The sequence below is a fragment of the Salvelinus fontinalis genome, chromosome 7 (assembly GCF_029448725.1).
Source record: "Salvelinus fontinalis isolate EN_2023a chromosome 7, ASM2944872v1, whole genome shotgun sequence".
Classification (NCBI taxonomy): Eukaryota; Metazoa; Chordata; class Actinopteri; order Salmoniformes; family Salmonidae; genus Salvelinus; species Salvelinus fontinalis.
In genome coordinates, this window is record NC_074671.1 from 62,701,956 (window position 1) to 62,729,455 (window position 27,500).

A 27,500-nucleotide genomic window follows, 5' to 3' on the forward strand; every position below is an offset into this window, starting at 1 on the left:
GGGTTAACAAAGTTAACCTTTGAGTTGTTGATTCAAGAACACCAACACCAACAATATGATGACCTCATTGGTCTAGCTACCTAGAAAAACTGTTGGTCAATAAGTCCACCGTGTTCTGATGAGGGACGCTATCATAGAAGTCTGGCTTTTTCTGCCCATTATCTCCAAACAACAGGACCTCATGATGTCAAAGTTAGGACTTATTTATTCTCACTAGCATTAGTGTGAAGTTATTGGTGAAGTTATTGGAGAAGTTATTGGTGAAGTTATTGGTGAAGTTATTGGAGAAGTTATTGGTGAAGTTATTGGTGAAGTTATTGGAGAAGTTATTGGTGAAGTTATTGGTGAAGTTATTGGAGAAGTTATTGGTGAAGTTATTGGTGAAGTTATTGGAGAAGTTATTGGTGAAGTTATTGGTGAAGTTATTGGAGAAGTTAAGTTGCAGACACTACTATTGTTGCTAGGTTAGGTTACTCTCAGCAGACAAACAGCAGTAAACCTACAGCTAGGCACAAGGTACTCACTTGATGTAGTAGGGCACGTTATTGGGTGAGACCGCCTGCTCAAATGGACCTTGAACAGAACCTGTAGACAGTGACAGGATTAGAAGAGTCAGGGATGACAAGGATAAATCACTCCCAGAGGAGTTTCAACATGTGTACAGCCAGACATATGGATATGGTTCTGTTGATTTCACTGTATATATTCTGTCAGTATTTACTAAGGAATCATGTATGTCTTTACAGAATCAAGACGGAAATCTTCTCCATATCCCAGCCCTGGGGACGAATGTCCAGACAGACTGGACTACAACATTATCTAGCTGTGGTGTGTCTGTTTTACCTGGTCTTAATGTGGCAGGAGAGTGTTTGTGCGTGTGTGTGTGTGTGTGTGTGTGTGTGTGTGTGTGTGTGTGTGTGTGTGTGTGTGTGTGTGTGTGTGTGTGTGTGTGTGTGAGAGAGAGAGACAGAGAGTTGAGACAGACAGAAACTCACCCTGCAGAGAGCCAAAATCCCTCTGAGCATCTGTCAGCTGCTTCAGATGATCTTTGATGGAGATCTGAGAAGAGAGGAGGAGCCAGAGAGAGAGAGGAGGAGCCAGAGAGAGAGGAGGAGCCAGAGAGAGAGAGAGCGAGAGAGAGAGAGAGAGAGAGAGAGAGGAGGAGCCAGAGAGAGAGGAGGAGCCAGAGAGAGAGAGAGAGAGAGAGAGAGAGAGAGAGGGGGGGAGGAGGAGCCAGAGAGAGAGGAGGAGCCAGAGAGAGAGGAGGAGGAGCCAGAGAGAGAGGAGGAGCCAGAGAGAGAGAGAGAGAGAGAGAGAGGAGGAGCCAGAGAGGAGGAGCCAGAGAGAGAGAGAGAGAGAGAGAGAGAGATAGAGAGGAGGAGCCAGAGAGAGAGAGGAGGAGCCAGAGAGAGTGGAGGAGCCAGAGAGAGAGAGAGAGGAGGGACCAGAGAGAGAGAGAGAAAAAAGGAGAGAGAGATGGGAGAGGAGGAAGATATTGGGGAGAGAGATAGGAGAAGATATTGGGAAGAGAGATAGGAGAAGACATTGGGGATAGAGATAGGATGAGAGATTGGGGAGTAAAAGAGAGTGTTTCATTATGCCACAGGGAACAGGGAACAAGAACGGGTAAATCAGAAAGAGGAGAACAGAGCTGGGTAGAGGAGTGAGATATGAGAAAGGACAGACAGAGACACAGTACACTACACTCCTAGAAAAAAAAATGGCTTTCTAGAACCTTAAAGGGTTCTTCGGCTGTCCCCATAGGAGAACCCTTTAAATAACCTCTTTTGATTCCAGATATAATCCTTTTGGGTTCCATGTAGAACCCTTTCTACAGAGGGTTTTACATGGAACCCAAAAGGGTTCTACCTGGAACCAAAAAGGGTTCTCCTATGGGACAGCCGAAGAACCCTTTTGGAACCTTTTTTTCTAAGAGTGTAGAGTGCATGATAAAAGCTGTCCAGGGAGAGAGAGAGGACTGAGACACAGTAGAGTGCATGATAAAAGCTGTCCAGGGAGAGAGAGAGGACTGAGACAGTAGAGTACATGATAAAAGCTGTCCAGGGAGAGAGAGAGAGGACTGAGACACAGTAGAGTGCATGATAAAAGCTGTCCAGGGAGAGAGAGAGGACTGAGACACAGTAGAGTACATGATAAAAGCTGTCCAGGGAGAGAGAGAGAGGACTGAGACACAGTAGAGTGCATGATAAAAGCTGTCCAGGGAGAGAGAGAGGACTGAGACACAGTAGAGTACATGATAAAAGCTGTCCAGGGAGAGAGAGAGGACTGAGACACAGTAGAGTACATGATAAAAGCTGTCCAGGGAGAGAGAGAGGACTGAAACACAATAGAGTGCATGATAAAAGCTGTCCAGCGAGAGAGAGAGGACTGAGACACAGTAGAGTACATGATAAAAGCTGTCCAGGGAGAGAGAGAGGACTGAAACACAGTAGAGTGCATGATAAAAGCTGTCCAGGGAGAGAGAGAGGACTGAAACACAGTAGAGTACATGATAAAAGCTGTCCAGGGAGAGAGAGAGGACAAACACAGTAGAGTGCATGATAAAAGCTGTCCAGGGAGAGAGAGAGTACATGATAAAAGCTGTATAGCGAGAGGACAGAGAGCAAAGCTGTATGGTATAATGTCATATTGTGGTCATGGAGAAGCCAAGCAGTGGCGGTGACTGACTGTGACTAAGCATGTCTGTTATCTAAGAGCAGAGCACTGTGACTGGGCTTTAGCTATGGTGCAGCTAAAGGCTTGCTGACTGTAATGTAGTCTGCTCTCTGCACAAACCACACTGCCCATGTCTATGGATGAGATGGGGAGGCTCACCAGACTGATTCTATCACAAAGAAATATGACACATATGTTTCACACCATAGGCAGTGTGTGTGTTTATAACAGTGTTGTACTGGGTACACATTTGCACATATGTGTGGTGGTAAAGCACATTATGGTATGAGGCTAGTGTTGTGTGTGTGTGCATGTGTGTGTTTGTGTGTGTGTGTGTGTGTGTGTGTGCATGTGTGTGTTTGTGTGTGTATGTGTGTATTTGTGTGTGTGTGCATGTGTGTGTGTGTGTGTGTATGTGTTTGTGTGTTTGTGTGTGTTTGTGTGTGTGCCTGTGTGTGCGTGTGTGTGTGTGTGTGTGTGTGTGTGTGTGTGTGTGTGTGTGTGTGTGTGTGTGTGTGTGTGTGTGTGTGTGTGTGTGTGTGTATGTGTTTGTGTGTTTGTGTGTGTTTGTGTGTTTGTGTGTGTGTTTGTGTGTTTGTGTGTGTTTGTGTGTTTGTGTGTGTGTTTGTGTGTGTGTGTGTGCATGTGTGTGTGTGTGTTTGTGTGTGTGCCTGTGTGTGAGTGTGTGTGTGTGTGTGTGTGTGTGTGTGTGTGTGTGTGTGTGTGTGTGTGTGTGTGTGTGTGTGTGTGTGTGTGTGTGTGTGTGTGTGTGTGTGTGTGTGTGTGTGTGTGATGGTGTGAGATGGACTGTGGTAGCCTGCGAGATGTTTGGGCCAATAGAGATACAGCCATAGCAGTGGTGGAGTCTGATGGAGGAGTGATATGTGATGAGTCCTGCTGAAATAGAACCATTACCTCAGACTCTTCCCCCAACTCATCCATCGCCATGCCACCCCCTGACTTTTTACACGTTCCCATGGAAACCTGGTGATGATGGGGGGTCAAAATGGTTTAAGATTGTTTTGCAGCAGTAATTATGAATGGCATCTGTACCGCAGCACCCAGCCCAATCAACCCCTTTCTTTCAGACACTTGATCTGTGTGTGTGTGTGTGTGTGTGTGTGTGTGGTGTGTGTGTGGAGTGTGTGGTGTGTGTGTGTGACCCTTTCAGGGCATAAAGAGGGGGGCAGTTAGGTAAACAGGCTTATTGTCCTCGGCAACAGAGTGGGACAAACTAACGGCGTTGTTGCTATGGTGTCAGTGAGGTCCCAGTCACCTCAACTTCTTTCAGTAGACATGATGGGTGTCAGCAGGAACAGCTGGCGTGTGTGTGTGTGTGTGTGTGTGTGTGTGTGTGTGTGTGTGTGTGTGTGTGTGTGTGTGTGTGTGTGTGTGTGTGTGTGTGTGTGTGTGTGTGTGTGTGTGTGTGTGTGTGTGTGTGTGTGAGATGCTGTGTGAGAGCTGCCATATGGTCCTGTCTCCAGGTGTCCATCTCCTTCACACTCCTCTTTATCTCTCCTTCGTTCTCTCCCTCTTCCACTCTGCATCCTTCTCTCCCCTGCTTTGATCTCAGGCAGGAAGGGAGAGAGGGAAAGAGAGAGGCAGGGAGGGAGAGAATGAGAGGAGGGAGAGAGGGAGGGAAAGAGGGAGAGGAGGGAGAGAGAAGGAGGGAATGAGGGAGAGAAGGAGGGATGGAGGCAGGGAGGGAGAGGGAGAGACAGGAAGGGAGAGAGAAGTCAGGGAGGGAGAGAGGGAGAGACAGGAAGGGAGAGAGAAGTCAGGGAGGGAGAGAGGGAGAGACAGGAAGGGAGAGAGAAGTCAGGGAGGGAGAGAGGGAGAGACAGGAAGGGAGAGAGGGGTCTCAGGGAGGGAGGGAGGGATAGAGGGGTCTCAGGGAGGGAAAGAGGGATAGAGGGGTCTCAGGGAGGGAGGGAGGGATAGAGGGGTCTCAGGGAGGGAGATAGGGATAGAGGGGTCTCAGGGAGGGAGGGAGGGAGGGAAGGATAGAGGGGTCTCAGGGAGGGAGGGAGGGATAGAGGGGTCTCAGGGAGGGAGATAGGGATAGAGGGGTCTCAGGGAGGGAGGGAGGGAGGGAAGGATAGAGGGGTCTCAGGGAGGGAGGGAGGGATAGAGGGGTCTCAGGGAGGGAGGGAGGCAGGGATAGAGGAGTCTCAGGGAGGGAGGGAGGCAGGGATAGAGGAGTCTCAGGGAGGGAGGGAGGGATAGAGGGGTCTCAGGGAGGGAGGGATAGAGGAGTCTCAGGGAGGGAGGGAGAGAGGAGTCTCAGGGAGGGAGGGAGGCAGGGATAGAGGAGTCTCAGGGAGGGAGGGAGGGATAGAGGGGTCTCAGGGAGGGAGGGATAGAGGAGTCTCAGGGAGGGAGGGATAGAGGGATAGAGGAGTCTCAGGGAGGGAGGGAGGGAGGGAGGGATGGAGGGAGGGAGGGAGGGATAGAGGAGTCTCAGGGAGGGAGGGAGGGAGGGAGGGAGGGAGAGAGGAGTCTCAGGGAGGGAGGGAGGAAGGGATATAGGAGTCTCAGGGAGTGAGGGAGGCAGGGATAGAGGAGTCTCAGGGAGGGAGGGAGGGATAGAGGAGTCTCAGGGAGGGAGGGAGGGAGGGATAGAGGAGTCTCAGGGAGGGAGGGAGGGAGGGATAGAGGAGTCTCAGGGAGGGAGGGAGGGATAGAGGGGTCTCAGGGAGGGAGGGAGGGATAGAGGAGTCTCAGGGAGTAAGGGAGGCAGGGATAGAGGAGTCTCAGGGAGGGAGGGAGTGAGGCAGGGATAGAGGAGTCTCAGGGAGGGAGGGAGGGAGAGAGGAGTCTCAGGGAGGGAGGGAGGAAGGGATATAGGAGTCTCAGGGAGGGAGGGAGGCAGGGATAGAGGAGTCTCAGGGAGGGAGGGAGGGAGGGAGGAAGGGATATAGGAGTCTCAGGGAGGGAGGGAGGAAGGGATATAGGAGTCTCAGGGAGTGAGGGAGGCAGGGATAGAGGAGTCTCAGGGAGTGAGGGAGGCAGGGATAGAGGAGTCTCAGGGAGTGAGGGAGGCAGGGATAGAGGAGTCTCAGGGAGGGAGGAAGGGATATAGGAGTCTCAGGGAGGGAGGGAGGAAGGGATATAGGAGTCTCAGGGAGGGAGGGAGGGAGGGAGGGATAGAGGAGTCTCAGGGAGGGAGGGAGGGAGGGATAGAGGAGTCTCAGGGAGGGAGGAAGGGAGGAAGGGATATAGGAGTCTCAGGGAGTGAGGGAGGCAGGGATAGAGGAGTCTCAGGGAGGGAGGGAGGGAGGGAGGGATAGAGGAGTCTCAGGGAGGGAGGGAGGGATAGAGGAGTCTCACTGTCTCTGTTTTAGATTCAGGACAACCTGACCTCACTGTCTCTGTGTTAGACTCAGGACAACCTGACAACCTGACGATGGGACGTTTTTAATGAGGTCACAAAGTACATTTATTCAATATCAAGCATGAAGCTTGGGAACTCAGTCAGGGTGTTTAATAGAGAAGTGTGTGTGTTTACCTGTAGCATCCTCCAGCGTGTGTTGAGGTCATCCAGTCTGTCCAGGTTGGGTCGTGAGAGGACGAGGTCCGGAGGGCCGAAGGTAGAGGCCAGGTTGTTGACGTGACTCACATCGTCTTTGATAGGAGCTATCTCTGCCTGGAACGCCTGCAGCGATGAACACACACACACACACACACACACACACACACACACACACACACACACACACACACACACACACACACACACACACACACACACACACACACACACACACACACACACACACACATATTCACATTGAAAATGGAGTGGCGGACCAGTTACTGTACCTTCATACACTCCCTAGAGAGCACACACTGTACCCCTTCTACACTTTCATCAGCTAGAGAGACGTGTACATTTGACCTCAGGAAGACTAGTGGTCACTAAGACATCAGCTAGAGAGAGATGTGTACATTTGACCTTAGGAAGACTAGTGGTCACTAAGACATCAGCTAGAGAGAGATGTGTACATTTGACCTCAGGAAGACTAGTGGTCACTAAGACATCAGCTAGAGAGATGTGTACATTTGACCTCAGGAAGACTAGTGGTCACTAAGACATCAGCTAGAGAGATGTGTACATTTGACCTCAGGAAGACTAGTGGTCACTAAGACATCAGCTAGAGAGATGTGTACATTTGACCTCAGGAAGACTAGTGGTCACTAAGACATCAGCTAGAGAGATGTGTACATTTGACCTCAGGAAGACTAGTGGTCACTAAGACATCAGCTAGAGAGATGTGTACATTTGACCTCAGGAAGACTAGTGGTCACTAAGACATCAGCTAGAGAGAGATGTGTACATTTGACCTCAGGAAGACTAGTGGATTTTGGCAATGGGGCCCTTTATCTACAGTACTTTGCCAGAGTCAGATGCGTCTCTGTGTGCGGTTTGAAGGAAGTTGCTAAGTACCACTAGCGCAATTTCTAACTAGCGTTAGCGCAATGACTGGAAGTCTATGGGTATCTGCTTGCACGCTAGCAGATACCCATAGACTTCCAGTCATTGTGCTAATGCTGATTAGCATTGGCTCGCAAAACTACCTCTAACTTCCTAGTGAAGTAGATAAAGGGCCTCATTGCCAAAATCCCAAAGTATCCCTTTAATGCATCAGCTAATGATGACCCAAATGAAAAGTAAAGAATAATAAAATCTGTATCCAATCTCACCTTGACTCTCTCTATCTGTTAAGTTATGTGTCTCTCACCTTGACTCTCTCTATCTGTTAAGTTATGTGTCTCTCACCTTGACTCTCTCTATCTGTTAAGTTATGTGTCTCTCACCTTGAATCTCTCTATCTGTTAAGTTATGTGTCTCTCACCTTGACTCTCTCTATCTGTTAAGTTATGTGTCTCTCACCTTGACTCTCTCTATCTGTTAAGTTATGTGTCTCTCACCTTGACTCTCTCTATCTGTTAAGTTATGTGTCTCTCACCTTGACTCTCTCTATCTGTTAAGTTATGTGTCTCTCACCTTGACTCTCTCTATCTGTTAAATTAGGGTGCATGTGTCTCTCACCTTGACCCTGTCGATGTGTTCAGGTAGTGAGTCTATGAGCAGGTCTCCTACAGGCTCCCAGGCCTCCTTCACCATCTCAGCCTGGCTCAGCCTCAGCTCCAGCTGGTCCTGGGCCTTCTGAAGCTCCAACAGCCTATCCAGAGCCAGCTCCAGCCTCCTCTGCCAATCAGCAGCCTCCTCGTTAAGCCCCTCCCACCCGGACGCCACATCCTCCGCCTCCTTTCGCAAGACACGCCCCACGTTCTGGGCACGCTCCTCTGGACTGATGTCTGACAGGACAGAAAGAAATTGTTTGATTCATTTTGTGTCCCCTCAGGGAATGATCAGGTTTGATAGAAATGAAGGAGTTATCGGATCGTATAATGACCTGACACAACAATCCTAATTTATACTAAGATCATAAACTACTTATAAGATTGAAATTCAAACTCTGGATTATTACTCCTTGAAAGTTATTTGGTTGCTTTATTTCCTTGATCAGCCCTAAATCCTTTCCAACCTCATCACATATAGGCTCAAACATGACTTAGACCATAGGGCTCATGGTTTTGCAAAAAATAATCCCACACCTGAGGAAAACACATTGGAGCCCATTGAATTGAATAAGCAGCAAGAGTTCAAGAGTTTCCCTCACTACGGGTTGCCAGGCAGTTGCTATGGTAAAGAGGTCACACTCAGCATGTTAGGGAACAAACGGGAGCCGGCTGTTCAGTAAGGAACACAAGTGAAACTGCAGGGCATGGTGTCTTCTCATTTTTACACCTTTTATTGAAAAATGCAGATCTTAGACCACCAAAATAGTAGTGGAATAGAACTCCTTGGCTTACTGTTCCTCTGTTTTATAAACAGAACCCCGTGAGCCAATTACAGAGCCTGAACTGGCTGTCGTCAGCTGATGTTATGAACTTAGTCATAATCAGATGATGGATGGTACAGTTCTGCACACGCAGGGAAACATGTCAGTCAACTGAGATACAGGGCTGTGAAAACGTATTTGCCTCATCTCTGATTTTCTCTATTTTTGCACATTTTTGATACTGAATGTTATCAGCTCTTCAACCAAAACCTGATATTAGATAAAGGGAACCTGAGTCTACAAATAACAAAAAACACCCAATTCACTTGTGTGAAAAAGTAATTGTCCTTTTACACTCAATAACTAGTTGTGTCACCTTTATCTGCAATGACTGGATACCACATGCTTCCTGTAGTTGTTGGTCCGTCTCTCACGTTGCTGTGGAGGAATGTTGGCCCACTCTTACATGCACAACTGCTGTAACTCAGCTACATGTGTGGGTTTTCCAGCATGAACAGCTAATTTCAAGTCCTGCCACAACATCTCAAATGGGATTAGGTCTGCACTTTGACAAGGCCTTTCCAAAACTTCAAATTTGTTGTTTTTTAGTGATTTTCATGTAGACTTGATTGTGTGTTTTGGATCATTGTCTTTCTGCATGACCCAGCTGTGCTTCAGCTTCAGCTCACAGACAGATGGCCTGACATTCTCATGTAGAATTCTCTGATACAGAGCAGAATTCACGGTTCCTTCTATTAAGGCAAGTTGTCCAGGTCATGAGGCAGAAAAGCATCCCCATAGCGATGTAAGAGACTGATCAACAACTACAGGAAGTGTTTGGTTGGAGTCATTGCAGCTAAGTGTAACCGATGTGAAATGGCTAGCTAGTTAGCGGTGATGCGCGCTAATAGCGTTTCAATCGGTGACGTCACTCGCTTTGAGACCTTGAAGTAGTGGCTCCCCTTGCTCTGCAAGGGCCGCAGCTTTTGTGGAGCGATGGGTAACGATGCTTTGTGGGTGACTGTTGTTGATGTGTGCAGAGGTCCCTGGTTCGCGCCCGGGTCTGGGAGAGGGTACGGACTAAAGTTATACTGTTACATAAAGGTGGCACAACCAGTTATTGAGTGTAAAGGGGCAATTACTTTTCACACAGGGAGCAGTAGGTGTTGCATAAAATTGTTTATGAAAGAAATTAATTAATTGTTGTGTTATTTGTTCACTCAGGTTCCCTTTATCTAATATCAGGTTTTGGTTGAAGATCTGATAACATTCAATATCAAAAATATGCAAAAGTAGGGAAAATTAGAAAGGGGGCAAATACGTTTTCTCTGCACTGTATCTTGTCAGTTACATGAGCATTAATGTGCATGTGTACTATAAGTAGGTAAACATTTGTGTTGGTGTCCGTGAGCATGATGAGTGTATCGGGTAGTGTTTATCAGTGTGTGATGAGTAACCTTGCTTTAGACTCGCGTTAAGTCCATGAATGAATACCTAGGCTTTAGTTCAGCGGGCTAACAGTGTGTCCCACTCACCTCTCTGGAGAAGCTGTGGCTCCCTCTCAGCAGGCAGCTCAGACAGGAAGATCTGAACCTGGTCCAGAGCCCCGTTAACCACCGGGCCCTTGGCCCTCACATCTCTCCTGAAGCTCTGTAACACACAAAATCAAATGTTATCTATCACATTTTTTGTAAAGAACAGTACACTAACAGTGAAAAGTCTTACTTACGGGTCCTTTTCCAACAATGCAGAGATAAAGATTAAGACACAAAATAGAAATAGTGACGAAGAATAAATACACAGGAAATGACGAATAACAATAACATGCAGTATGTGTCTGTGTCCATGTTACAGTATGCGTGTGTGTGTGTGTGTGTGTGTGTGTGTGTGTGTGTGTGTGTGTGTGTGTGTGTGTGTGTGTGTGTGTGTGTGTGTGTGTGTGTGTGTGTGTGTGTGTGTGTGTGTGTGTGAGTGTGTGTGTGTGTGTGTGTGTGTGTGTGTGTGTGTGTGTGTGTGTGTGTGTGTGTGTGTGTGTGTGTGTGTGTGTGTGTGTGTGTGTGTGAGTGTGTGGGTAGAGTCCAGTATGTCTGCATAGAATCAGTGCAAGACAGTTAGTGCAAAAACACACACACATACACACACACACACACACACACACACACACACACACACACATACTGCGTAAAGCACAGGCTCCATGACAACGCCAGCATCACAACAACACATGAAACAAAGCCCAGTCAACAAGAGTATATCACTATATTAGTCACTATAATAGGAAACAACTGAGACTGAGAAACAACTGTGAGACTGAGATCAGTCAATGAGAGAAGTAGTGAGACAGTGGATAGGACGGACCACATACTCAGCAGACCTGGCTGCAGACTAGATGGAAATGTCATTCATTCTTTACATTCTGTTCTTAATGATGTTACAGAGTACTGCCATCAGTTCTTAATGATGTTACAGAGTACTGTCATCAGTTCTTAATGATGTTACAGAGTACTGTCATCAGTTCTTAATGATGTTATAGAGTACTGTCATCAGTTCTTAATGATGTTACAGAGTACTGTCATCAGTTCTTAATGATGTTGCAGTGACTGTCATCAGTTCTTAATGATGTTACAGAGTACTGTCATCAGTTCTTAATGATGTTACAGAGTACTGTCATCAGTTCTTAATGATGTTACAGAGTACTGTCATCAGTTCTTAATGATGTTACAGAGTACTGTCATCAGTTCTTAATGATGTTACAGAGTACTGTCATCAGTTCTTAATGATGTTACAGAGTACTGTCATCAGTTCTTAATGATGTTGCAGTGACTGTCATCAGTTCTTAATGATGTTGCAGTGACTGTCATCAGTTCTTAATGATGTTACAGAGTACTGTCATCAGTTCTTAATGATGTTACAGAGTACTGTCATCAGTTCTTAATGATGTTGCAGTGACTGTCATCAGTTCTTAATGATGTTACAGAGTACTGCCATCAGTTCTTAATGTTACAGAGTACTGCCATCAGTTCTTAATGATGTTACAGAGTACTGCCATCAGTTCTTAATGATGTTACAGAGTACTGTCATCAGTTCTTAATGATGTTACAGAGTACTGTCATCAGTTCTTAATGATGTTACAGAGTACTGTCATCAGTTCTTAATGAAGCCTGATGTCCTCATTAGGAGTATGATGATATATTACAGAAACATTCCAATATTGTGTATTCCTAACATCTCCATAATGCAGTGAACTTACAGTGTGGCTCGTCTGCTCTGCTCACTGAACAACTTATGCTGTTATAAACCAGTTATATACCAGCTAAAAAACAGCTATAAACCAGTTATAAAAAGTTATAAACCGGTTATAAACAGATATAAACCAGTTATAAACCAGTTATATACCAGCTAAAAAACAGCTATAAACCAGTTATAAACAAATATAAACCATTTCTAAACAGACATAAACCAGTTATAAACTAGATATAAACTGGTTATGAACAGATATAAACCAGTTATAAACTAGATATAAACTGGATATAAACAGACATAAACCAGTTATAAACCAGTTATAAACCAGTTATAAACCGGTTATAAACAGATATAAACCATTTATAAACAGACATAAACCAGTTATAAACCAGTTATAAACTAGATATAAACTGGTTATGAACAGATATAAACCAGTTATAAACCATTTATAAACAGATATAAACCATTTATAAACCAGTTATAAACTAGATATAAACTGGATATAAACAGACATAAACCAGTTATAAACCAGTTATAAACTAGATATAAACTGGTTATGAACAGATATAAACCAGTTATAAACCAGTTATAAACGAGATATAAACCGGTTATAAACAGTTATAAACCAGTTATAAACCAGTTATAAACAGTTATAAACCAGTTATAAACAGTTATAAACCAGTTATAAACCAGTTATAAACAGTTATAAACCAGTTAAACAGTTATAAACCAGTTATAAACCAGGTATAAACCAGTTATAAACCAGGTATAAACCAGTTATAAACGAGATATAAACCGGTTATAAACAGTTATAAACAGTTATAAACCAGTTATAAACCATAACATCTGCTTATGATTTCTGACGCATCAATGAATCTATGAACCAACCAACTAGTGGATCACCCAACCAACCACCCACCCACCCACCCACCCAACCAACCACCCACCCACCCACCCACCCAACCAACCAACCAACCAACCAGCTAACCACCCATCCAGCCAGTCTTCCGCTCTCACCCTGTGTGTGTTCAGCTGTTGTTGCACAGCAGGGACGTCGCCCCCTACTGGTGGTTCCTGCTCCAGCAGGTCAGTCTTCATCTGCAGCCAGGCTATCAGCTCCTGAAGGGTCATGTGTATCCGCTTCCATGGAGCCATTTCCCCTTCCAGGTGAGATCTACAACATACACATAGAAGCATAGATATAAGACTGGATCATATATATTCCTATCTAAACTAGACTGGATCATATATATTCCTATCTAAACTGGACTGGATCATATATATTCCTATCTAAACTGAACTGGATCATATATATTCCTATCTAAACTGAACTGGATAAAATATATTCCTATCTAAACTAGACTGGATCATAGATATTCCTATCTAAACTGAACTGGATAAAATATATTCCTATCTAAACTAGACTGGATCATAGATATTCCTATCTAAACTAGACTGGATCATAGATATTCCTATCTAAACTAGACTGGATCATAGATATTCCTATCTAAACTAGACTGGATCATAGATATTCCTATCTAAACTAGACTGGATCAAAGATATTCTTATCTAAACTGGACTGGATCATATATATTCCTATCTAAACTGGACTGGATCATATATATTCCTATCTAAACTAGACTGGATCATAGATAATACTATCTAAACTGGACTGTTGGCCAGGGATGATCAACCCTCCCTCCTGGTGAAGAAAGGTCCTGCAGGCGTTTGCTCCAACCCTACTCAGTCTAACACACCTGGTTGTATTAATTAGGTGCTCATCCCGGACCTTGATTATCTGAATCAGGTGTGTAACAACAGGGATGGAGTGAAAACCTGCACCCTTTTGTCACCATGAATGAACACATTGGAACATATGGAGACAGGCATGAGAAAGGGAGCTGGCCTGGTGTCTACCTCATACTCATGGTTTTGCTGCGGAGCTCGTCCCAGCGCTGGCCCATGTTGTCCAGTCGGCTCTGTAGGAGTACGGCATCGTCTGAGCCGGTCAGAGAGGTCACGATACGCTGACCATTCTCATCCAGAGAGTGGTACAGTTCTGTGTGGCCATCTATCTCCCCCTGGAGGTCCTACACACACACACACACACACACACACACACACACACACACACACACACACACACACACACACACACACACACACACACACACACACACACACACACACACACACACACACACGTCCAATCATTAGTTGGTATCTAAATAATTAGAATGTTCAGCGGTACATGCCTCTCTCTGAATGAGTTCGATGCATTTTGACCAATAGTTAATGTATTATTAGTCCTATTAAAGCCTAGGAACCATTAGATGAATATCTATATATTATAATAATAACGGATATGTCCAAACAGAGCAGCCACTCTCTCAGCCTAATATTCTAGAATGATCCTAATGAATCCATTACTTTCTCATTATTGTCATCAATGTCCTGCAGGTAAAAGACACAGATTTTCCAGGTATTACCTGAGTACATTCTCCACTAGCTGGGTACATACATGTTACCAAAGCTTTCCAACTCACCATACACTCTTAGAAATGTGCAATCTGGGCCTCCCGGGTGGCGCAGTGGTCTAGGGCACTGCATCGCAGTGCTAGCTGCGCCACCAGAGTCTCTGGGTTCGCGCCCAGGCTCTGTCGCAGCCGGCCGCGACCGGGAGGTCCGTGGGGCGACGCACAATTGGGCTAGGGTCGTCCTGGTTAGGGAGGGTTTGGCTGGTAGGGATATCCTTGTCTCATCGCGCTCCAGCGACTCCTGTGGCGGGCCGGGCGCAGTGCGCGCTAACCAAGGGGGCCAGGTGCACGGTGTTTCCTCCGACACATTGGTGCGGCTGGCTTCCGGGTTGGAGGCGCGCTGTGTTAAGAAGCAGTGCGGCTTGGTTGGGTTGTGCTTCGGAGGACGCGTGGCTTTCGACCTTCGTCTCTCCTGAGCCCGTACGGGAGTTGTAGCGATGAGACAAGATAGTAATTACTAGCGATTGGATACTACGAAAATTGGGGAGAAAAGGGGATAAAAAAAGAAAAAGAAAAAAAAGAAATGTGCAATCTAGAACCTAAAAGGGTTCTTTGGCTGTCACCATAGGAGAACACTTTGAAGAACCCTTTTGGTTCCAGGTAGAACCCTCCGTGGAAATGGTTCTATCTGGAACCATAAAGGGTTCTCCTATGGGGACACCTTAAGAACCCTTTTGGAACCTTTTTTGTAAGAGTGTACTCTCAATCTAATGTTCTATAATGATCCTAATTAGTCCATTCCTTTCCCCTGACTGTCATCATCAGATGTCATGTGGCTGTGAGGTTTGATCTCAGAGAGGGCAGAACGACATCACAGAATAGAAGACTACATAACAACCATTCATATAATCTCCCTAGCAACCCCATGTGCCTCATTGACTTAATGCACGTACCAAAACCACACAACAAGTTTCCTCACAGGAAAACCTTGAGTTATTTGAATTTAAATTGAATTTAAATTAAAAATGAAAAAGAACAGGGGCATGGACTCTACAAGGTGTGGAAAGCGTTCCACAGGGATGCTGGCCCATGTTGACTCCTATGCTTCCCACAGTTGTGTCAAGTTGGCTGGATGTTCTTTGGGTGGTGGACCATTCTTGATACACGTGGGAAACTGTTGAGTGTGAAAAACCCAGCAGCGTTGCAGTTCTTGACACTCTCTAACCAATGCGCCTGGCACCTACTACCATACACGTTCAAAGTCACTTAAATCTTTTGTCTTGCCCCTTCACCCTCTGAATGGCACACATACACAATCCATGTCTCAATTGTCTCAAGGCTCAAACATCCTTCTGTAACCCGTCTCCTCCTCTTCATCTACACTGATTGAAGTGGATTTAACAAGTGACATCAATAAGGGATCAAAGCTTTCACCTGGTCAGTCTATGTCAAGGAAAGAGCAGGTGTTCTTAATATTCTGTCCACTCAGTGTACAGCAACAACAAAGCCTACTGTATTAAATGGACCATTCTGACCGTGGTTCATTCATGTGAGCACTATGTCTGAAGTGGCTGTCTTTCTCCAGCTCTGAGACAGACGAACAGTACAAGACAGAAGAATACATAGACACGTTCAGTACCGGACAGAAACCCTTCCCAGTGACCAGTAAATTGTCATCTCTAACCTGTACATGGTAGGTCTTCCTGTGTAGCATATTATCCACTTAACGCTTCACACAACTAAGAAAACATGTCTTCATGTCTTCTTCTGTCTTCTTCTGTCTTCTTCTGTCTTCTTCTTTTTTCTTCTGTCTTCTTCTGTCTTCTTCTTTCTTCTTCTGTCTTCTTCTGTCTTCTTCTGTCTTCTTCTGTCTTCTTCTGTCTTCTTCTGTCTTCTTCTGTCTTCTTCTGTCTTCTTCTGTCTTCTTCTTTCTTCTTCTGTCTTCTTCTGTCTTCTTCTTTCTTCTTCTGTCTTCTTCTGTCTTCTTCTGTCTTCTTCTGTCTTCTTCTTTCTTCTTCTGTCTTCTTCTGTCTTCTTCTGTCTTCTTCTGTCTTCTTCTGTCTTCTTCTGTCGCCAAACCCAAACAAGCGTAGATGCTTTCTGTGTTTGTCTGTGAGCTACAATGAGCCCTATGCCTATGTGAGTGTGTGTGTGAGTGTGTGTGTGTGTGTCTGCTCGTGTGCATGTGTGTGAGGAAGAGGGAGAGACCCAATAGAATGAGGTACAGAAGGCTGGTTGAGGTCCGACACACAGCGACTGTTGTTCACTGGGGGAGAGAGTGGAGAAAGTGGGCGACTACTGCTGCACAGAGGGTCAGAAATGTTCCCTTTCCAAACTCAGAACAGGCCCTTCTCTTCACAACCCACAATACAGTGTGAGTTGGAGGGGGGGGGGGGTCCTGTCTTTGTCCGCTCCTTGGAGTCTGGACCTTGTCTCGTCCCCCCAGCCAGGCCCAACATTCCTGTCATACCAGCCGGGGTATTGAGGGGCACACATGGCAGGCAGGGCAAGGTACTGAGGACAAGAGACTGGGTCAGACTGCTGGCTGCTTTCTAGGACACATCACAAACCCTGCACATACTGTACTGTACTGACACCTCCCCCACCCTGAGACACTTCACACTAATGCCACTCAAGCTGAGCTGACTCAACTGAAAGATGACTCAACAATTTGACTCTGTTGAATTGAGTCTATGAAATGACTCTTAACTAAGTCTATGAACTGATTCTGAACTGACTCTGAATTGACTCTACAGTATCAACAGTTTGTGTGTGTGAGTACCTGGAACTAACCCAGCAGGTGACTGACTTTACAGTATGAACTGAGTGTGAGTACCTGGAACTGCCCCCACAGGTGACTGACTCTACAGTATGAACTGAGTGTGAGTACCTGGAACTGCCCCCCGCAGGTGACTGACTCTACAGTATGAACTGAGTGTGAGTACCTGGAACTGCCCCCGCAGGTGACTGACTCTACAGTATGAACTGAGTGTGAGTACCTGGAACTGCCCCCGCAGGTGACTGACTCTACAGTATGAACTGATTGTGAGTACCTGGAACTAACCCAGCAGGTGACTGACTCTACAGTCTGAACTGAGTGTGAGTACCTGGAACTGCCCCCGCAGGTGACTGACTCTACAGTATGAACTGAGTGTGAGTACCTGGAACTGCCCCAGCAGGTGACTGACTCTACAGTATGAACTGAGTGTGAGTACCTGGAACTGCCCCCGCAGGTGACTGACTCTACAGTATGAACTGAGTGTGAGTACCTGGAACTGCCCCCGCAGGTGACTGACTCTACAGTATGAACTGAGTGTGAGTACCTGGAACTGCCCCAGCAGGTGTCTGACTCTACAGTATGAACTGAGTGTGAGTACCTGGAACTGCCCCCCGCAGGTGACTGACTCTACAGTATGAACTGAGTGTGAGTACCTGGAACTGCCCCAGCAGGTGACTGACTCTACAGTATGAACTGAGTGTGAGTACCTGGAACTGCCCCCGCAGGTGACTGACTCTACAGTATGAACTGAGTGTGAGTACCTGGAACTGCCCCCGCAGGTGACTGACTCTACAGCATGAACTGAGTGTGAGTACCTGGAACTGCCCCCGCAGGTGACTGACTCTACAGTATGAACTGAGTGTGAGTACCTGGAACTGCCCCCCGCAGGTGACTGACTCTACAGTATGAACTGAGTGTGAGTACCTGGAACTGCCCCCGCAGGTGACTGACTCTACAGTATGAACTGAGTGTGAGTACCTGGAACTGCCCCCGCAGGTGACTGACTCTACAGTATGAACTGAGTGTGAGTACCTGGAACTGCCCCCGCAGGTGACTGACTCTACAGTATGAACTGAGTGTGAGTACCTGGAACTGCCTCAGCAGGTGTCGTACAGCCTCAGGGTCTTCCAGCAGCCTCTCCTTGTGTGATGCGTCCAGCAGGACGTTACAGGTGGTCTCTGCCTCCGTCAGCCAGTTGAGGAACTCCTTCAGATCCAGGTAGAACTGCTGCAGCAGCCTCAGAGCAGCTGACAGAGCCGCCTCACGGTCCCCGACACTACATACAGATGAACACATATACAGAAACTGTTGTTAGCACCTCTACACACACACACAGGTCACAAGTTCAGAGGGCAAACTGGGGTCATACGTCAGTGTTATGATGTGGCCTGTCAGGGGAAATTTAGTAGAACTAACAGTGAGGGTCAATGTGTGTGCGTGCATTCAGATGTACTGTGCATTGTGTGTGTGTTCAGGTGTACTGTGCATTGTGTGTGTGTTCAGGTGTACTGAGAGACAGCATGATGAAGTGCTTTCAGGAGCATGTGGGACTGATGCAAACTGACTGACTAACTGCCTGACTGACTGGTTGACTGACTTACTGACTGACTGACTGACTGGTTGACTAACTGACTGACTGACTGACTGACTGGTTGACTAACTGACTGACTGACTGACTGGTTGACTAACTGACTAACTGACTGACTGACTGGTTGACTAACTGACTGACTGACTGACTGGTTGACTAACTGACTGACTGACTGACTGACTGGTTGACTAACTGACTGACTGACTGGTTGACTAACTGACTGACTGACTGGTTGACTAACTGACTGACTGACTGACTGACTGGTTGACTAACTGACTGACTGACTGGTTGACTGACTGACTGGTTGACTGACTGACTGACTGGTTGACTGACTTACTGACTGACTGACTGGTTGACTAACTGACTGACTGACTGACTAACTGACTGACTGGTTGACTGATTAACTGAATGACTGACTAACTAACTGACTGACTGATTGACTAACTGACTGACTGGTTGACTAACTGACTGACTGACTGACTGGTTGATTAACTGACTGACTGACTGACTGGTTGACTAACTGACTGACTGACTTACTGACTGCTTGACTAACTGACTGACTGACTGACTTACTGACTGACTGGTTGACTAACTGACTGACTGACTGGTTGACTGACTAACTGACTGACTGACTGGTTGACTGACTAACTGACTGACTGACTGGTTGATTGACTGACTGATTAACTGACTGACTGACTGACTAACTAACTGACTGACTGGTTGAATAACTGACTGACTGACTGACTGGCTGACAGGCTGACTGAATAACTGACTGACTGACTGACTGACTGACTGCCTGACTGACAGACTGACTAACTGACTGATTAACTGACTAACTGACTGACTGATTAACTGACTGACTGACTGATTAACTGACTGACTGATTAACTGACTGACAGACTGACTAACTGACTGACTGATTAACTGACTGACTGACTGGCTGACAGGCTGACTGACTAACTGACTGACTGACTGACTGACTAACTGACTGACTAACTAACTGACTGACTAACTGACTGACTGACTGACTGACTAACTGACTGACTGACTGGTTGACTAACTGACTAACTAACTGACTGACTGACTGACTAACTAACTGACTGACTGACTGGTTGACTAACTGACTAACTAACTGACTGATTAACTGACTGACTGACTGACTGACTAATTGACTGACTGGTTGACTGATTAACTGAATGACTGACTAACTAACTGACTGACTGATTGACTAACTGACTGACTGACTGGTTGACTAACTGACTGACTGGTTGACTAACTGACTGACTGGCTGGTTGAATAACTGACTGACTGACTGACTGACTGGTTGACTGACTGGTTGACTAACTGACTGACTGACTTACTGACTGACTGGTTGACTAACTGACTGACTGACTGGTTGACTGACTAACTGACTGACTGACTGGTTGACTGACTAACTGACTGACTGACTGGTTGATTGACTGACTGATTAACTGACTGACTGACAGACTGACTAACTGACTGACTGGTTGAATAACTGACTGACTGACTGACTAACTAACTGGTTGACTGACTGACTGACTGGTTGACTAACTGACTGACTGACTAACTGACTGGTTGACTAACTGACTGCCTGACTGACTGACTGGCTGACAGGCTGACTGACTAACTGACTAAATAACTGACTAACTGGTTGACTAACTGACTGACTAACTGACTGGTTGACTGATTAACTGAATGACTGACTAACTAACTGGTTTACTGACTGACTGATTAACTGAATGACTGACTAACTGACTGACTGACTGGTTGACTGACTGGTTAGCTAACTAACTGACTGACTGATTAATTGACTGGTGATTGACTGGTTGACTAACTGACTAACTGACTGGTTGACTAACTGACTGACTAACTGACTGGTTGACTAACTGACTGACTGACTGGTTGACCGACTGAGTAACTGACTGGTTGACAGATTGTCAGACTGACTAACTAAATACCTGACTGACTAACTGACTAACTGGCTGGTTGACTAACTGACTGGTTGACTGACTGACTAACTGACTAAATAACTGACAGACTGACTAACTGACTAAATAACTGACTGACTGGTTGACTAACTGACTGACTAACTAACTGACTAACTGAATAACTGACTGGTTGACTGAATAACTAACTGACTAACTGAATAACTGGCTGGTTGACTAACTAACTGACTAACTGAATAACTGACTGGTTGACTGAATAACTAACTGACTAACTGAATAACTGGCTGGTTGACTAACTGACTGACTAACTAACTGACTAAATAACTGACTGACTGGTTGACTAACTGACTAACTAACTGACTGGTTGACTGACTGACTGACTGGTTGACTGAATGACTGACTAACTGACTGACTGACTGATTAACTGACTAACTGACTGACTGACTGGTTGACTGACTAACTTACTGACTGATTAACTGAATGACTGACTGGTTGACTGACTGGTTGACTAACTGACTAACTAACTGACTGACTGGTTGACTAACTGACTAACTAACTGACTAACTGACTGACAGGCTGACTAACTGACTGACAGAATAACAGACTGACTCACCGTTTGTTGATGTGCTCCCAGGTAACGTTCATGGCGTCGGTCATCTGTGTGACCTTGTGTGTGTGGTCGGTGGTGTAAAGGGTTAACAGCTTCCCTGCCAGGTCATTGGTCACGTCCACCTGACCCTGCCACTGGTGCAGCTCCTTCACAAACAGCTGTTGAGACCACAGAAAACAGTTATAAAGACATAAAATAACAATACAGAACATCACCCTAATACACAGTAACAACCCTCTAGTGGCCCAGAGGAAGCAGAGACAGAGATCCTCTAAATATACGGCTCTGATTGGAAGTCCTCAATCTAGAGTTTTAGTTGTAGCCTAGCAACAACAGCTGACTCAACAAATGAAGATCCAGGATGGAAGAACATTCACATCAGTTGTTCCTCTAACAGAACCAGAGGGAGTCATAACAACACAGGGACTGTAACATGATTCCTGGAAACGTTGCTGAGCAGAGTGCTACAACAGGCCTGTTGGATGTTGTAATATTCACTATTCCAGGCTGTGCCACTCAAGTCTCATTACAGTCTCATCCTGTTATACTGTAGTGATGAGGCTTCCTCATCTAGTCCTTATCAGAGAGACGCCTCGCCGCTTTACACATATTACCTTTCTGGAATCATCTCCACTCCGTGCTGCACATGCTCAAGTGTGTGTGTGTGTGTGTGTGTGTGTGTGTGTGTGTGTGTGTGTGTGTGTGTGTGTGTGTGTGTGTGTGTGTGTGTGTGTGTGTGTGTGAGTGTGTGTGTGTGTGTGTGTGTGTGTGTGTGAGTGTGTGTGTGTGTGTGTGTGTGTGTGTGTGTGTGTGTGTGTGTGTGTGTGTGTGTGTGTGTGTGTGTGTGTGTGTGTGTGTGTGTGTGTGTGTGTGTGTGTGTGAGAGAAAGAGAGAGAGAGAGGGTTTGCCACGGTTGTAATCTGAGCCCTGCACTCTTCAATATTTACATCAATGAATTGGCCACTATTCTAGAAAAATCCTCAGCCCCTGGTGTTAGTCTCCACAATTCAGAGGTTAAATGCCTACTCTTCGCAGATGACCTATGCCTGCTGTCACCCACAGCACATGGCCTACAGCAGAGCCTGGAGCTGCTAGAGCAGTACTGCCAGACCTGGGCCCTGGCAGTAAACCCCAAAAAGACTAAAATAATGATTTTCCAGAGAAGATCCAGATCTCAGGGAATTAGACCAAAGTTCTCAATTGGTACAAAATATATAGAGTACTGCACACACTACAATTACTTAGGTTTAAAAATAAGCTCAACTGGACACCTTAATGAGGCAGTGAATGAACTGAGAGAGAAAGCACACAGGGAATTCTACGCCATTAAAAAGCAAATTCAAATTGAAATACCTATTAAAATTTGGCTAAAACAAATTGAATATGTCATTGAACCAATTGCACTTCATGGCAGCGAGGTAAAACAAGATTTCACCCAATGGGACAAACACCCCATTGAAACCCTGCATGCAGAGTTCTGTAAGATTCTCCTACATGTCCAGAGGAAAACTACAAACACCCCATTGAAACCCTGCATGCAGAGTTCTGTAAGATTCTCCTACATGTCCAGAGGAAAACTACAAACAATGTATGCAGGGCAGAATTAGGCCAATATACACTAATAATAAAAACTCAAAATACAGCAATTAAGTTTTGGAAACATCTAAAATACAGTGACCCCCTCTCATATCACTACCAAGCCCTGCAATACCAAGAGCTGAGCAAAGAAAAGAGTCCCCTCATCCAGCTGGTCCTGGGGCTGAGTTCACACACCTGTTCTACTAACACACTGAAGCCTCAGGACCAGAACATCCAATCAATCAGAATAAACCAAATTACAACACAGTCGAAACAAAACTACATTGCTTATAGGGAAACACAAGCACAAACACAAAGCAAAATGCAGTGCTATCTGGCCCTAAATCGACAGTACACTGTGGCTAAATATTTGACCATGGTTACTGATCAAAACCTTAAAAAAACTTTGACAAAGTACAGGCTCAGTGAGCACAGCCTTGCCATTGAGAAGGGTGGGGGGAAAACCTGGCTCCCTGTAGAGGAAAGGCTGTGCAACCACTGCACAACAGCAGAACCTGAGACGGAGCTGCATTTCCTGACAAAATGTGAAAAATATAACTACAATTAGAGAGTATTCAAGGTTTCAAAGACCTCTCTGATGAGAGTAGGCTACCCGTCCTGTTGGGGGAGGACGCAGAGAGCTGTGGGTTTCAAAGACCTCTCTGATGAGAGTAGGCTACCCGTCCTGTTGGGGGAGGACGCAGAGAGCTGTGGGTTGGCAGCGCACTACATTGCTGCCTGCCATAAGTTGAGGGACAGTGTCTGACAGACCAATCAACCTGCACATGTCCTCTACTGTATGTTTATTGTTATTGTTCAATGTATGGTTATTTTGACACTTGGTTATTGTTGTTACTGTTGTCCCGTTGACAATTTTGATTCTCATTATTTTCGTATTGTAAATATCCAAAGTAATCTTTGGCAATATGTACATTGTTACGTCATGCCAATGAAGCAAATTGAATTGAAATTGAGAGAGAGAGAGAGAGAGAGAGAGAGAGAGAGAGAGAGAGAGAGAGAGAGAGAGAGAGAGAAAGAGAGGGGTAGAGTGTGTATGTGTGTGCGTACGTGAGTGTGCGTATGTGTGTATGTGTGCGTATATGTGTGTGCGTATGTGAGTGTGCGTATGTGTGTGTTTGTGTGTGCATGTGTGTGTAACCTTGAGGTCAGTGTTTTGCTTCTTCAGAGCATCCATGGTGTAGGAAATATCCTGCCACGACTCCAGCTTGTCATTGGCTCGTTTGATGAGAGGTTCCACCTCCTTCCTGGCGTCCAACCAATCAGAGGAGTCCTGCAGCATGTTCTGTAGCTGTTGATGTCTATCAGCCAGTCTGCCCTGTGACTCCTCCCAGTGGGTCTGCAACCTGTCAACTACACACACACACACACACACACACACACACAAACACACACACACACACACACACACACACACACACACACACACACACACACACACACGCGCACACACACACACACACACACACACACACACACACACACACACACACACACACACACACACACATATTAGTGCATCAGTTAGTTTGTTCAGTCAGCGACTGAGCTGAATCAAGGTTCTCTAACAGGCCATACTGATACATAGTTTGTGGTTATTAATGGAGTAATTGATAAGTTTGTGTTGAGCAATAACCGTTTGTGGTCATTGGTCATTGGTGATAGTTGGTCATTGGTCATTGGTGATAATTGGTCATTGGTGATAGTTGGTGGTCAGTTTGCGGTCCGTTTGCTGTCTGTTTGCGGTCAGTTTGCGGTCCGTTAGCGGTCCATTTGCGGTGAGTTTGCGCTCCGTTAGCGGTCCGTTTGCGGTCCGTTATCGGTCAGTTAGAAGTCCGTTTGCGGTCAGTTAGTGGTCAGTTAGCGGTCCATTTGCGGTCCGTTTGCGGTCAGTTAGCGGTCAGTTAGCGGTCCGTTTGCGGTCCGTTATCGGTCAGTTAGAAGTCCGTTTGCGGTCAGTTAGCGGTCCGTTTGCGGTCAGTTAGTGGTCAGTTAGCGGTCCATTTGCGGTCCGTTTGCGGTGAGTTTGCGCTCCGTTAGCGGTCCGTTTGCGGTCCGTTTGCGGTCAGTTAGCGGTCCGTTTGCGGTCCGTTAGCGGTCAGTTAGCGGTCCGTTTGCGGTCCGTTAGCGGTCCGTTTGCGGTCCGTTAGCGGTTCGTTTGCGGTCCGTTAGCGGTTCGTTTGCGGTCCGTTAGCGGTCCGTTTGCGGTCAGTTAGCGGTCCGTTTGCGGTCAGTTAGCGGTCCGTTTGCGGTCCGTTTGCGGTCCGTTTGCGCTCAGTTTGCAGTCAGTAAGCGTAGTAAGTAATGGTTGTGGTTGGCGTACTGCGGTCGGTGATAGCAGCTCGTGTCTCCTGGTTGTTAGTTTTGTTCTTCAGGTTCTGGGCTACAGTCAGCTGACCCTCCAGCTGGGGGCGCCGCCGCTCCATGTCCCCCAGTGCTCCCTACAGACAGCAAGACAGAGACAGAACATTTCAATGAATATCTGGATGTCAAGTATTTAAAAGTATTTTACCCATGTATTTGAGCCAGGTCAGTGCCTGTGTTCACAAAGTGTCTCAGAGTAGGAGTGCTGATCTAGGATCAGATCCCCCCGGTCCATGTAATCATGTATTCATTATGATCGAAAGGCCAAACTGATTCCAGATCAGCACTAGGATCTGGTCCTCTCTCTAGTATTCATTATGATCTAAATGGCTAAACTGATCCCAGATCAGCACTAGGATCTGGTCCTCTCTAGTATTCATTATGATCTAAATGGCTAAACTGATCCCAGATCAGCACTAGGATCTGGTCCTCTCTGGTATTCATTATGATCTAAAAGGCTAAACTGATCCCAGATCAGCACTAGGATCTGGTCCTCTCTGGTATTCATTATGATCTAAATGGCTAAACTGATCCCAGATCAGCACTAGGATCTGGTCCTCTCTCTAGTATTCATTATGATCTAAAAGGCTAAACTGATCCCAGATCAGCACTAGGATCTGGTCCTCTCTAGTTTTCATTATGATCTAAATGGCCAAACTGATCCCAGAGCAGCACTAGGATCTGGTCTTCTCTGGTATTCATTATGATCTAAAAGGCTAAACTGATCCCAGATCAGCACTAGGATCTGGTCCTCTCTAGTATTCATTATGATCTAAAAGGCCAAACTGATCCCAGATCAGCACTAGGATCTGGTCCTCTCTAGTATTCATTATGATCTAAAAGGCCAAACTGATCCCAGATCAGCACTCCTGCTCTGAGACTCTTTATGAATACAGGCCAGGGTCTCAGCGGCTAAATGGAGTCTCTCACACTCTGTGACACACTGGTTGACCCCTGACCTTGGTCTTGACGATCATGTGGTTGATGTCGTCCAGGTCGGCCACAGTCACCCTCTGTGTCTGTACCATCTGATCCAGCAGGGAAAGCCAATCAGAGAGCTCTGCCCAGGCCTTGTTGAACTGAGCCAGGGCTGGGGAGTCTCCCTGGAGGGTCTCAACTGGAGGGGGGCAGCGTGGTACAATCAGTAGCCATACACACACACACACACACACACACACACACACACACACACACACACACACACACACACACACACACACACACACACACACACACACACACACACACACACACACACACACACACACACACACACACACACACACACCCTCATCTCCTTACTGGTGGTTTTCTGGATCCTCAGAGCGGCCAGCCTCTCTCGGTGTACTATCATTTGCCCCTGAATGGCCCTCCAATCATCACTCAGACTGTGGTACTTCTCCTTCTCTGGTTGGCTGGGAGGTGTGTCCTTGTACAGCTCCTGGCCCTTAGCCAACACCCCCTCCACCTCAGGCTTCTTGACCTGGACTTCATCTATGAGCTGAAACATCACAAACCATTCCAAAACCATGAAACTACTCTCAATCTTAATTAGTCTTTCAGAGATTCCTCCCGTCTTCTCTCCTAGCCTCCTTTTCCAGCTGGAAGAAAAGAAGGTCTAAGGTCCCTCACCATTGACCTTTTTCTCCCATGGGTTTTGAGAAGGAGGCGTGGAGAGAGGATGCAAAGAATTAAGGAAAGATTAATTGAGATAGGCCTCGGTCCCTGTAGGCATGGAGGGAGGGAGGGAGGCCTGGAGGAAGGGAGGGAGGGAGGGAGGGATCGATGGACAAATTGACTGATAGATGGATGGATGACTGGATGGATTGATAGTCTACCTTGGGTTCCACATTGTCAGGGTTTTCCTCTAGGGTGGTCCTGGTGGTTGAGGTCCACGAGGAGAGGTAAGTCAGCTGGTCCTGGAAGTGAGACAGCTCCTTCAGCAAGCTCTCAATCTGCTTCTGCTTCTCAGGCAGGTTTTTAGACACCTATAGGGAGGAGGGAGAGGAAGGACCCAAGTGTTTTCAATGGTAGGGAGGAGGAAGGCACATCCAGGAATACTATATTGAAGGAAAAAAGGAACTTAATATGAAGCAGGATACAGTCCACTCACACACACAGTATAAAGGCCTCCTACAGGGAGGAGGGAGAGGCCCCGAGTTGGGGGGCATTTTAGTTGAATTTCAAGAGCATTTCCAATGGTAGGAAGGAATATACAGTACACTTGATCATTCACTAAAAAACATAACACATGAACCCAACATTAAGCTAAAAAATAGACTGCTAATACAAACAGGTTGAAATGCAGATATGGAGTAGTCAACATGTTCAACATCCAACTGATCTTATCC

At 46.1% G+C, this 27,500-nt stretch overlaps 1 protein-coding gene across 7 annotated transcripts in view; it reads right to left on the minus strand.

The window, feature by feature from the left end:
• Nucleotides 1-27,500, minus strand: part of LOC129859984 (dystrophin-like) — a 186,264-nt gene that overhangs the window by 59,957 nt on the left and 98,807 nt on the right. For 3 of the 7 annotated variants that reach the window (XM_055930280.1, XM_055930279.1, XM_055930281.1), the window contains 15 exons: nucleotides 26,988-27,137; nucleotides 26,452-26,650; nucleotides 26,109-26,266; nucleotides 25,109-25,226; nucleotides 23,927-24,138; nucleotides 21,193-21,347; nucleotides 18,111-18,300; nucleotides 13,686-13,858; nucleotides 12,786-12,942; nucleotides 10,061-10,175; nucleotides 7,730-7,998; nucleotides 6,185-6,331; nucleotides 3,592-3,660; nucleotides 996-1,059; nucleotides 525-585 (listed from right to left, as the gene is read on the minus strand). In XM_055930280.1, the coding sequence (XP_055786255.1) occupies nucleotides 525-585; nucleotides 996-1,059; nucleotides 3,592-3,660; nucleotides 6,185-6,331; nucleotides 7,730-7,998; nucleotides 10,061-10,175; nucleotides 12,786-12,942; nucleotides 13,686-13,858; nucleotides 18,111-18,300; nucleotides 21,193-21,347; nucleotides 23,927-24,138; nucleotides 25,109-25,226; nucleotides 26,109-26,266; nucleotides 26,452-26,650; nucleotides 26,988-27,137 (2,237 nt within the window). Of the gene's footprint in view, nucleotides 1-524; nucleotides 586-995; nucleotides 1,060-3,591; nucleotides 3,661-6,184; nucleotides 6,332-7,729; nucleotides 7,999-10,060; nucleotides 10,176-12,785; nucleotides 12,943-13,685; nucleotides 13,859-15,929; nucleotides 16,370-18,110; nucleotides 18,301-21,192; nucleotides 21,348-23,926; nucleotides 24,139-25,108; nucleotides 25,227-26,108; nucleotides 26,267-26,451; nucleotides 26,651-26,987; nucleotides 27,138-27,500 lie in introns of those variants that run through there. The other 4 variants (XM_055930285.1, XM_055930283.1, XM_055930278.1 and 1 more) reach the window with 3 other exon arrangements.